The sequence below is a fragment of the Cricetulus griseus genome, chromosome 2 (assembly GCF_003668045.3).
Source record: "Cricetulus griseus strain 17A/GY chromosome 2, alternate assembly CriGri-PICRH-1.0, whole genome shotgun sequence".
Lineage (NCBI taxonomy): Eukaryota > Metazoa > Chordata > Mammalia > Rodentia > Cricetidae > Cricetulus > Cricetulus griseus.
In genome coordinates, this window is record NC_048595.1 from 223,873,765 (window position 1) to 223,886,368 (window position 12,604).

The 12,604-nt window shown below is 44.5% G+C and overlaps 1 protein-coding gene across 1 annotated transcript in view; it reads right to left on the reverse strand.

The window, feature by feature from the left end:
• Lama3 (laminin subunit alpha 3) overlaps positions 1–12,604 on the reverse strand; it is a 241,351-nt gene that overhangs the window by 119,753 nt on the left and 108,994 nt on the right. The window contains exons 24-27 of the mRNA XM_035440276.1: positions 10,620–10,780; positions 7,531–7,639; positions 5,901–5,998; positions 4,381–4,525 (exon numbers count right to left, since the gene is read on the reverse strand). Of these exons, the coding sequence (XP_035296167.1) occupies positions 4,381–4,525; positions 5,901–5,998; positions 7,531–7,639; positions 10,620–10,780 (513 nt within the window). The remainder of the gene's footprint in view (positions 1–4,380; positions 4,526–5,900; positions 5,999–7,530; positions 7,640–10,619; positions 10,781–12,604) is intronic.

A 12,604-nucleotide genomic window follows, 5' to 3' on the forward strand; every position in this document is an offset into this window, starting at 1 on the left:
TCATTTTGTACTTCCCAGGCTCTAGAACCATGACCTAGGAAAACCTCTTCTCTATAAATTACCCAGTCTCAGGTATCCTGCTACAGCAATTATACAATCAGGTTAAAAAACTAAAACAAGCTAGGTATTTAAAATGGCAAATGCTATATTCCTAAAGAAGCCTTCACATGGTGTATAGAGAAGCTTTAATTTGCAATCACACACTACAAAATTAGATGCATTATGCTGGAGAGGATGTGGAGAAAGGGGAACACTCCTTCATTGCTGGTGGGAGTGCCAACTTCTACAGCTGCTGTGGAGATCAATATGGCGATTTCTCAGAAAATTAGGGATCAACCTACCTCAAGACCCTGTAATACCACTATTACATATACCTAAAGGAGGCACACTCACACTACAAGGACATTTGCTCAGCTATGTTCGTAGCAACATTATTTGTAATATCCAAAACTTGGAATCAACCTAGATGCTCTTCAGCCAAAGAATGGACAAAGAAAATGTGGTATATTTACACAATGGAGTACTACTCATCAGTAAGAAACAATGACATCCTAAAATTTGCAAGCAAATGGACAGAACTAGAAAAAACATCCTGAGTGAGATAACCCAGACCCAGAAAGACAAATATAGTATGTATTCACTCATAAGTGGATATCAGACATAAAGCAAAACATACCCAGTGTAAGGATTCAGGCATTATGCTGGCCTACCCATGTCACCTGGCAGAATGCACTCAGGCAGTACTCTGGTCAGCCCAGGGTTCCATGAGTGCTAGTCTACACACAGGTGCACACAGGTCTTTAAAAGAAAGACTCTGCCACTTAGCTCTCTTTCTGCTCTTTTCCACCTCTCTTCCCACTCTCTCCTTCCCACTGTCCTCCTGGGGCAGACAGGACTGTTCCTGTCTCCCTCTTCTCTTCTGTACTCTCTGTCTCGGTGTCTCTTTACCTCTTTTCTCTTTCCTTCCCCCTCCTTCCCTTTTCTAATAAAACTTCTCACTTAAGCTCTGTCTGCCTGGTGTGCTTGTCCCCCACCTTAGTCACCCTCTCCTGCCATGGAGTCTGCCATGGTCCCCCAAGCAAGGTCCCCCTCGCACTTTATCCTAACACCCAGCCTAAAATCCACAACCCCACAGAAGCTAGACCCCTCATCCACAAACAGATGGAAGCAGATGCAGAAATCCACAACTAACCATGGTGTGACTGGGACAATATATGAGGCCAATGGCAGTGGGTCTGAGACCTAACTCTAATGCACAAACTGACTTAGTGGAGCCCATTCTATATGGAGAGATACCTTGCTCAGCCTAGACACAGGGGTGTGGGGGTGGAGAGGTGCCTTGGTCCTGTCTCAACAAGATGATGGGACAGACTTAGCAGACTTCCTAGCTTTGCCCTCTCCAAGGAGCAGATGGGTGGTGGTGGGGGAATGGGGGTAGCGGAAGGAGAGGAGGGAGGGGAGCTGGGATTGGAATATAAAAAATAAATTAGTAAATTTTTAAAAATTAGATACAAACCAAATGTCTCTCACCTGCAGAATGGAGAAACTGAGGCAGAACCATGCATTTGGTGGATATTGGGGGGGGGGCAGGCTTGGTTAATCACGTTGGAAAACTGGCAGTATTTACATGCCTGGGTACACGCCCAACGGAAATGCTCAGTATGTTTGCCAAAGGGCTAGACAAGCATGCTGCTGGTGGTGCCACAAGCATACTGCCAGGGGCGGGACTCAGTACACATGTAAGAACCAGTAGGCTTCCATTTGTGAGGAAGCTTTTGGTCACGTGACAAATCTGCTTGCTCTCCCTTCCCCAAATCAAGCCATGCCTCCTGCATTCTGTGTCTCTACAGAAAGTTAGCAGGCAGCTCAGGCCTTGGAGGTCTTAAATAGGTGAGCTCCTCCTGGGTTCAGCTGCAGGCTAATCCTGATGCCTTGAGTTAGACTTTCCAAGGGGCCTTTCCAATGTCTACTAACAGGCTAGGTCACATGGTGCAGAACTTAGCCACACCCCCAAACCATAAGAGCAAGAACACGTCCCCATTGCTCTTTGGCATTGATGACTGTTTCCTTCAAGACCCTGCCATGATGCCTGAAGTGTGGTGTAACTCCCCCAGCATTTTGTTAACTGAAGGCCTTGCCCCTTTCCCTTCAGGCTCCCCAGTTATATTATCCATGATGGGTATCAATCCTCCAGTCTCAAGGTTTGCCTTCCACCTTAGGCTATGATGTTGTAACTGTCCTAATTAAACTCCTCTGAAGGTAACTTCACCTCAGCTCCCTTCCTTCTTGGGAACCTGTAACATGGGTTACTATTTATAGCAATTACCACTTTATACTGTTTGCCTCACACCTGGACGAGCAGCTGAGGAAACCCAGGAATCCACACCCTCAGTGTGGGTAGAAAGTTCAAACCATACTCCCTTCCAGGCAGTGGGGAAGGGAGCCTCATTCTGGGCTACACCCTCTCCCACTCCCCACCCCCTACCAAGCACAAGGGAACCCCTAGCTAATTTGTCTGCCCAAGTGAATATGCCATGCTCTTTTAACTCAAAAAACTTCAGCAACACTGCAACAGCTGGGAAAGTCTGTCTCTTTTTTGTCACACTTATTTGTGCACGGCATGCATAAGGTGGCCAGAGGACAACTTCCAGGAATCTGTTCCCTCCTTCCACCAACATCCCAGGCTGGTCAGCAAGTGCCATTTTTTTTAAACCCTGGGGGCTGTCTTGCAGGTCTCTCTCCATCTTTTACAAGAAGGCTGCAAGGTAGATAACTAACTTTCTAATGTAATAGCAAGACTAGGACTTTATTTCAGCTCTGTTCCCCTTAGCTACAAGATCTCCTATGAGAATGTCTGGTCTCCAAAATTTCCTTCCACCTAAATCTGGCATTTAGATAAAAACCAGCATTCCCTCAGGGACTTGAGAAAATAGTCCCTAGCTGCTAAAGGAGTCATTCTCCCTACTTACGGCACAAGGGACTTGGCTCTTCCATTAACCTATGTCTATTGGCACATCAAGGTCCATGCTAGCCTTTAGACTCCTCCAATCCCTACTCACAAGAACCTGCTATACACCTCAAAGCCCTCCATCCCAGCTCACAGTCTCCCCTCCTGCCATGTACCCATTCACTTAAAACCCTGGGAAACCCTGCCCACACCCCCACTTCCCACTTTTCTCTACTTCCAGAGAGACAGCCTGGGTGGTTTGGAGTAAACTTTCCCCTTTTCACCCACAGAGCAGCTATTTTGGTTTCTTTATTTAACCGTTTTCATTCAGAGAACTTCCACAATTTTCTCTCAGATAGTATGAATTTCTAAGTCATCCACTAGGTGAGCTGAGAAGAGCCCTGGTGTTGGGTTTGTGCAGTAACATCAGATGTTCAGTATGTTTCCATAAATCACATTGTTGTGATTTTAAAGTGATCCTGTGATTTTTTTCCTATGGCTTATTGTAAAAACATTTCATGACCTTACTAGATTTCACCTCCTAGCCCTAGATGGTAATTGGTGTTTATTGACAATTTCCCACCCAAATGGTCCTGTGTTGGTGCAGCAGGGGATGGCTAACATTTTCCTGGCTGCAGCAACTCTTCTCAAAGTCCTGTAATCCATCAGGGGAAGAGAACTAACACTCCACAAGGTCAAGCCACTGCCTATGAAAACAATAGGTACTGCAACATGGGCCATGAAAACTTGCTGCATGTCAGGGAGCAGGGGAAGGCAGAAGTGTCACAGTCAAGGCTACCCACTCTCTGTACCACTGGCATCCCTCAATGGTCCACAGCTGAGAGTGGAAGTTCCCAAGCTTCAGGGGACGGGGAATGGGTAAAACATAAATGACTGGCCCCACTCCAGAGCCTGGGATGAAAGGGGGGTTTGGGGCGGGGCCTAAGAATGTGCATCCCAAACAAGCCCCAAGGTGATGCTGCTTGGTGTTAACATTCAAGCACACCTGGCCCACCCTTGGAGATCTGGCAGAGGGCCTCACCCCTGCAGGCATGCTCAGTACCGTACCCTGGCCTGCTGTGTGGTCTTTGTGTACATGTGCTGCTCTCCTCTCTTTAAAAGACAGAACCCTTCCTGCTTTCCCTTTCTTCTTCCTTTTCTTCTCCCCCCTGTCTTCCCACTAGGTCACTCTGAGCCCCCTTTCTCTGAGCCCCTTTTCTCTCTCCCCTTTCTCCTTCCCTTTCCCCAGTAAAACTCCCCAAGTGAATGCTGTTTGCATGGCATGTGTCTCTCAACAGCCGTTGGGTGGGGTTCCTTGGATCTAACTGGCCAAGGTCTCTTAAGCCATGTCATAATAGGTGGAAGTAGGGGCTGGGGGAGCCACACTCTGAGAACCACTAGTCCAGAAACAACACAGTGGAGGGTGTTCCTACCTGTGGTGCCTTCAGGGTAACTCCATTTGTGACATTTGCAGGAGAGGAAGGCTGCTGAGGCAGGACAGAGAAAGGGCCCCCACTCCCAGCATCCAAAATTAAGGCTGTTGGAGGAGTTTCATGGTCCAGGGAAACACAGGTGACACTAAAAAATTAAAACATTTTAAAATATGATTGTATTGTAACAGACAAAAATCACTGCATAACAGTCATTGGCAAAGAAACATATGTGGCCTGCATGCCAGGGTGAATCAGAGGAAGGCCATCAAGGACGGGGATCTACAGCCTTCATATGGCGGTCCCAGTGTGGCCAAGCTTGTTCCAAGCACTTGCTCAACTGGGTAGTTAAAATAGAAAGATCTTCATTTTAAAGTAAGACATGCAAAATGGAAATGTGTTGACACTTCCTTTTCCCAAACGAAAGTCAGTTAATCAAATGAGATCTCTCTGAAGGAATGCTGGTATGAGAGACGAGAAACAAATGTGTGTTGCTTGTTTCACAGCTAACATGCACACAAGTTTCTGTGGCTGAACCTTTTAATTATTCTTGGATCTAAGGCAAAACAACACCCCTAAAAACCACAATAAGCACTAATTAGCTAGTTCTGATATCACAGCTCTGGGATGGATCTTTATTTCTGTGGTTTTTCCAAAAGACGAGCCTAGACACAGAGATTAAAGGATTGGAACAAAGTGAGGGCTCAGAGTAGAACTTGGCAGACCTGCACTCAAGGAGAAGGCTTAACCATTCCCGGCAGCTGCCATGTCTGTGCCTTGATGTATACTATGGGACTGTGGAAAACCGACAGCTGGGAAGAGTTAATTAGCTGCATCAGCTCTTCTTTTTCTTAAATTAAAAAAAAGTTTGTGTGTATATGTACCCATGTATGAATACCTGTGTACATGTATGTGAAAGTGTGGGTGCTTTATGTGCAAGCGGAAGCAAGAAGAGGGCATGGGGTGTCCTTCTCTACCTATTCTGTGCTTGAGGCAGGCTCTCTCCCTGAGCTTGGGGCTTCTGTGCTCTTGGCTAGCTGGAAGCCAGAAAGCCCTAGTGATCCTATCCACGCCCATCTTGGAGCTGGAAGGCTTGTGGTGTGAGCAGGATGCCCAGCCCAGCTTGTTACAGGGACGCTGTGGTCCAAACTCCAGTCATCGAGACTGCATAGCAAACTCTCTTAACTGCTGAGACAACTCCCCAGCCCCATGGCTCTTCTCTTCTTAACATCCCATTCTAAACATCAGTGTCTTGCCTTATACTGCAGTTAGACAGATGCTGAGCACCCCAAACCTTAAATCCCAGAGCTATAAAATCTGAGACTTCTTGAGCACCGCCATGACGCCCCAAGTGGAAAATTCCACTGGCGACCCCTGTGACAGATAATAATCCAGGCAATGTGAAAAAGTAGCATGTGATGTATAATTCACTTCTTGTTTAGACTTGGGTCTTATGCCCAAGATATCTTATTATATGACACTTTTGCCCAGAGTATTGACAAAGAAGGAGGGAAACACATTACCTTGGGTTAGTAAGTGGCCCATAGCTGGCAATGCAGTGGACTTGAGGTCTCAAGTATTCAGTTGAGAATTCCTCAGTGGGTATAATACAAACGTGATACTGCCGAGTAAATAAGTAAAAACACACAATAGTTATTGGCAAAACCAATGAACCTGCCACACAGTTTAAAAGCCTTTATTAAGTAAAGAAGTCATCCAGAAAATGCATATTATTTTATAGTAGTAAAATTGCAGAATGGCAAGCACATAGCACCCCCACAGGCAATAAATCCCTTTTCTTATTATACAGGATCACTGACAACATTGTTGCTGGAATAATTTCAGACAAAGAACAAAATCATGGGCAAGTTCAAGACCAGCTCTGTCCAGGGGCCTTTGGTTCCTCTTTTTCTCTCTGACTTATGGCCAGTGCTGACACCTGAAATGCTCAAGGAAGAAGAGAGAGAGGCAGTGGATGGCCAAAGGGCCTGCTGTTCAAAGGCATTGCCTCATCCGGAGAAGGTATCTCAGACATCAGCCCACTTGGCCTTTGAGGGATTTCTTTACAGCTAGTTTGGGGTCACATAAGAAACTTGGCCATTAAAGTATCTTTTGTTAGATTTGAAGTCAAACTGCATTACAATCTTGATGGCAAAGTTGTTTGGCAGTGACATAAACAAAAATGTATGGAGCATCACCATGATTCGGGTGTCTATAGGACCCAGATGGACAATGCTCCTGCCTTCAATGGAACATCCATGCTAGCCACCATGACCTTCAGTGACCTTGGCCTATATTTCAAAGGACAAACCCACACTTAAAAGGCTGAGTTAGTCCCAGGGCAATTTCCAAAGATGAAGAGGTTAGACTCAAAGACAGAAAACCACTATTTCATAATAATAATTTTAAAAGTCTGATTCCAAACTATTTCTTAAATTCCAAGTTTTTCCTTAGTCCTGCTAGGCTAGGTGCAAATATTTAAAACACACACCCCCTGGCATTCCCCAGGGTGTGATGCATGCTTGCTGTAGCAGTAACAGGAAGCTGTCTCACACTTGGGTAATCTTAAATTCCCTGAGACAGTTCCTGCAAATTTTACAATCCCTTTCCTAGGGAGATCCCATTATTGATCACGGTTCTCACCATCACATGGGTGGGGATGAATGTCATTTATCTGTCCAGTTGGCTTTCAAATCTTAAAGGTATATATACAACTAATTATATGTAATTAATTATATAGTAACCTTCCTGAAATACAGGGTATTATTATATAAGCAGTTACAAAATTTAAATAGCTGTAGGAATGTTCCAAGAAACTACATAGGATAGTAAGATGGGACAGAAATTAAATGATAACCAGTATCATTTCTATACCCAGACATAATAATAAAGTAGGAAATATAATGATTAAAGGTATTTCATTTATAATAATGATAAACAAAAATTAATGAAATGTGACTTTTTATGGGATGCATTCAAATTTGATGCCTGAACTTTATGAGGTGACATGAAGAAGGCTCAAGCAGAGAACAATTAACTGTCACAGGTTAATTTACCGGTACTATGCTATTGCAGCCCATATTTTAATAAGCTTTTGGGGAATACAGATGACAGTGGAAGGCTTCTAAGTCCATGGGCTAGACGAAGGCATACCAGAAGGAACTTGGCCATGTGTGCCTTGATCTGAATGTCTGCATCAGCTAATAGCTGGTACACAGCTGTACGACTCAGGCTGTCAATCACCATGCTCCTGCACAGAATGCTGCAAAAGGAAACAGATGTCTTAGCCTGACCCCTGGCATCTCCCTGTCTATGCACCCAATGGCTCTTCTGCTTTTCCTGCTTGTAACTGGGTGAATCAGGGGCAATTTTCCAGCATAACAAGTCGAAGAGGGGTGCAGCCTACTATGGCTTGAATGATTATCCAAAATTCATTTTGAAATGTAATTGCCATTATGATCTTTCAAAGGTGGCTAGGGAGTGGACACTCGCTCTGTGGTGGATTGCTGTTACTGTGGGAGTGGGTGAGCTGCCAAGGAATGATTCTGTTATAAAAACAGACTGTCATGCCCATGTACACTCTTGCCCTTCCAGCTTCCACCGTGGAATGACTCAGCACAAAAGCCTCCAGCAGATGCTGACTGCCAGCTTCCAGAACAGTGAGAGACGAACTTCTTTTGTTTATAAAAAGTACTAGGTCCGTGCTATTCTGCTATAGCAGCACAGAGAGAACTAGATTCCAATCACCATCTCTGTGGCTAATAGAACCTTTCTGCTACAGGTCCCTGCTGTACCTCTCGGGATGGCGGCCCCTGCTCTCCCTTTCCACCTGGAGTAACAGAAAGCATAGTTAGTCATCAAGAGAAGGTATCCTGGGGCAGTGATGGCAGATCTCTTGGAAATTTGCCAATACTCTTTGGGCCATTCATAATTCAAGATACCCACCAATGACCTTCCCACACCCATTGGTAAGCATGGATGCTTTTCTTTCAAGGCTGAGTTAGTTTTCTTCCTTTGTCCCTTTCCACTTCTACCTCTGGTTCCCACCATTTCCACTCCATCAGGTGAGAAACAAAAATTGAGACCATTTTTTAAAAGTCATAATTCTGCAACATGGAATCCATCTGACTCTGATGGGAAGCAGATTATGAAACATATTTAACGCCATTTTCCTTAGGATACATAGAATATGGAACTAGTGATAGGATAAGACAATATGGCCACCACTAATGGTAATGGTAATGACTAAAAGGAGATAAAATATGCAAAGAATCAAGCAGAGGTTGTATGCATATATAGAAACCCAACAGTCTGTGTGTGAGTGCAGTTGAAGCAGTTCTTTTGGACTCAAGTGTCATCCTGGGAGCTAAATCCATTGATTCACTTGCATTTAGTTTTGTCATTATCCTTTAAAAAGTCTCCCTAAGAAACAGATGGCCATTGGTTTATCCATTACAGGTAGCTGCACTATGGGGAGAAGACTTGATTTATCACCACATTACGCTGAAAAGTGATGCTGTAGCCAGTGTTTCACTGAGATGCTGTCTTTCTAACAGAGTGGTTAGAAATCACTTGAGACATGCAGGGGAAGTTCAGATCTCAGCAGGAGACTGTGCAATTCTGAGCAGGCCTGTCATTTAAAACAAGACCCTTGTAGTCAGTTTTCTTTCACTGTGACCCCTGAAACAGAAAAAGGAAATACTCTGGCCAAGTAAAACTATGCAATGTGACTTTTCTGGGAGTGGTTAAGTATGACACAGGCAATTTCCAGTCTAATATGCCGCTCTGCTGTTCTAGCAGTGGATTTGCTATGCGTACTTAGGTGCTGTCATGTGCTGAAGGACAGAGAATGTGATGGAACCTCCCTCAGCACTAATCAGAAAACCCACATGGAATCCTGCATGGTCCTTTCTTTCTTTGGTAACCCTGCCTGTCAGGCCACGTATGGTGGCACATGACTATAACCCCGGCACCCAGGACACTGAGGCAGGAGGATCATGGACTCAAGGCCATCTTGGGTTGCATAGCAAGACTCCATATTCCCAAAATATAAACTCCTCCAACTTGGGCATAGATTGTTGGAGTCCTTCTGGGATCATCTAGAGAGTCGCCAGACTAAGTCCAGCCCTTGGCCACCTCCTTTCAGATTCTGTGAAAAGGGATCAAGCCTATGATCTGAAAGATGGGGAGAGTCTAAATGCTGAACTGGAAGCTGGGCTCAGATAGAGAAACGGGGAAGAACCCTGATGCCAGTACCCCCAGGACTCAGGCACATGAGGCCCTACCCATCAGGGAGTACACATTAGAGTGGTACTGATGCCAAATGTATGTGAAACTCATATATTCAGATAGTGATAGACTGTTCTGAGAAACTGCTTCAGCCTCATCTCATGCCCTTCAAACTCATTTCCAGAGCTGAGGATGCAGGCTTAGTGGGACAGTATTTGTCTGGTATGCAAATGACACTGGGTTTGAGCCTCAACACTACACATATATCCATATGTGATTGTTCATTTTTTGGTTCTTCATTCCATACAAAAGTCCTCAGAGTTGCATATTTGGGATCACTGGGAGCATAACATTAATTCAACAGTCATTTGACCAGGCCTCACACAAATGCCTGTGTTAAGCTGTTGAAAGCTACTCTTTGTATACATTTTTTTCATCTCCTATCGAGGAAGATAGTCAGATACTTCAAGTTATCTTGGGTATGACATAAAACAACATAAAAGCCAGGTTAATACAATGCTGAAGGCTGTGACCAAGAACTGGTATGTTCACTGTAGCTCTCCACTTGTGTATCAAGGGTCTACAACTTAGGTGTCATTAATTACACATTTAGTCTGGCCTATAAATATCATTTGTGCTGACTCTTTAATTAAAGAATGTTCTTGAAATGTTATGCAAAGGAAATCATTTGTAGTAAGCCCTTGTTAATTAGCACTCTTGAGCAAAAATTTTATTAGGGTAAATTTGAGAGTCCTCCGCCACTGCTTTTGCACTCAGCAGTCATCACCATTAATTATGCTGGATTCTGAAGGGGGATGGCACCTATTATATTATTTCACAATGCTCCCCACAGAGAGGCTCCCAAACCAGGCCTGGGATAATGCTATACCCGATACCTAGTTGCCTGCTAGGTTTCAAAGGATGCCTCAAAAGAAAGCAAGTCCAGTGCACTGATCACCAAAGCCCTGGGCAGACTTCCCCACTGGAAGAATTCCAGGGCTGGGGTTCATTACCTGTATTTGCAGCTGTATATGTTTGCCTGGCCTGCCAAGGCAGACCTTGGGCTCTTCAGGTTCACATCCACCACAAAAAGCTGGTCTACCTCCGTGGCATACTCCAGCATGATCACATAATGGCCAATCTGTGGGACCCGCAGGCGCAGGCGCAGTTCTACCTGCCAGAGAGGCAAGTAGACAGGTGGTCATCCAGATGTTCGATACACTGGATGTTTACAGACACAATGACAAAAGCAGAAACACGTGATCCTCCAAAGAGGATGGGGCGGGAGCAGATGCCCTGCTAAAAGTCTGAGCTCGGAGAAGCATTGCATAATCACTTGTCTGGAACTCCAGAGGATACCACGTATTTCTATTTTCTAAATCTGGAGATTCTGCGTCTAAGGACGTCTGGTCTCAGGGATGCTTCAGCTGCTTGTTTCTTAACAAACAAAATACACTCCCAATCAGAAGTAAAAAAGAAGTGCCACAGACAGCGTGAAAGTGGAGACCTACTTGGGGGCTTCTTAAATGTTACTTCAAGAAAGAAATGTCAAATTAGTCAAATAAAAATCATGTAAAGGCAGAACATACACACTTCCTTCCCCAAGAACGATGACACTTGGCTTTTATACTTTCAAACCATTTTCTATGGGAGACATATGTGCTTTCCCCCTTTTGTTTTTTAAGAAAGATGGGATGCTCTCAGGCTGTAATGACCCCCAAAGCTGGAAATGTTTACTCTCTAGCCCTTTCTGGGGATTTGTGCCTTTCCCTTGTGTCAATCATGAGGCAGGAGCATGTGGTCCAAAATCCAACTGACACTAGCTGTGTGACCTAGAGCTTCTGATTTAATGTCTGTCACCTCTACAAAAATGGGGATAGCATCAGTCCCCCTCCATAAAATGGGGATAGCATCAGTGCCCTCTCAGCACAGCTGAAGGTTAAATGAATACATGGAGAGTGTTCCAACTCTATGTGACATACAACAAGTACCACGGAAACATTGGTGATTCCAATTGTAATTGGGTTGTTTTTGTTTTGATTTGTTTCCTTTTGTTCAACAGAATTTCACGGTGTGTTGTTTTGTTTATTTTTACACTTTAATTGGTATGTTTAAAGATGCACCTGAGTCATATACGAATGGAGACTGGAAGTCAACCCTGGTATCATTCCACAAAGGTTATCCATCTTGTGTTTGTTTGTTTGTTTGTTTGTTTGTTTGTTTTTGAGAAAGATTTCTTATTTGCCTGGAATTCACTGAGTGGACTAGGCTGGCTTGTGAGCCCCAGCAATCTGCCTGTCTGTACCTACTCAGCATTGATTTTACAAGCATGTGGCACCACAGATAGCTACTTTGACATGGGTTCTGGGAGTTTGAATTCAGGTCCCCATGCTCTCAAAGCAAGCCCTTTACCAACTGAGCCACCATTCCAGCCCCAGTATTATAGGGTTTTTTTTTTTTCCTAATGGCTGTCTGGCACCCTATAATATAAAGGAAAATTTTAAGCTAGAGAGAAGTTGGTGGGTAAGCAACAAGCGTGAAGACCAGAGTTGGGATCCCCAGAACCCACACAAATGTCAGGTGGTTGTGGTGGGCTGCCTCTAATTCCAGCCTGGGAAGACAGAGACGGGAGAAACCTAGAGCCGGCTGACCAGCAAGGATAACCAGATAAGCCAGCCCTAGGTTTGACTGAGAGACCCTGTCTCCTTGAATAAGGTGAGAAAGTGACCTGTGGAGATTCTTGGCATCGATTTTGGGCTCCCGTCTGTATGCACACCCACACAAGTACCTGAAAACAAATACACATGTGTACACAAATAGCACACACACATAACACACACACACACACACACACACACACACACACACACACACACACGAAAATCATCTGTTGATGAGAGAACATCCAATGTTTCATCACATATATAAACACACACGTAAGTGTATACACACACATCCTTGTGCTGGTGTTTCTGTAAGAGTCCTAGAAAGGGAACTA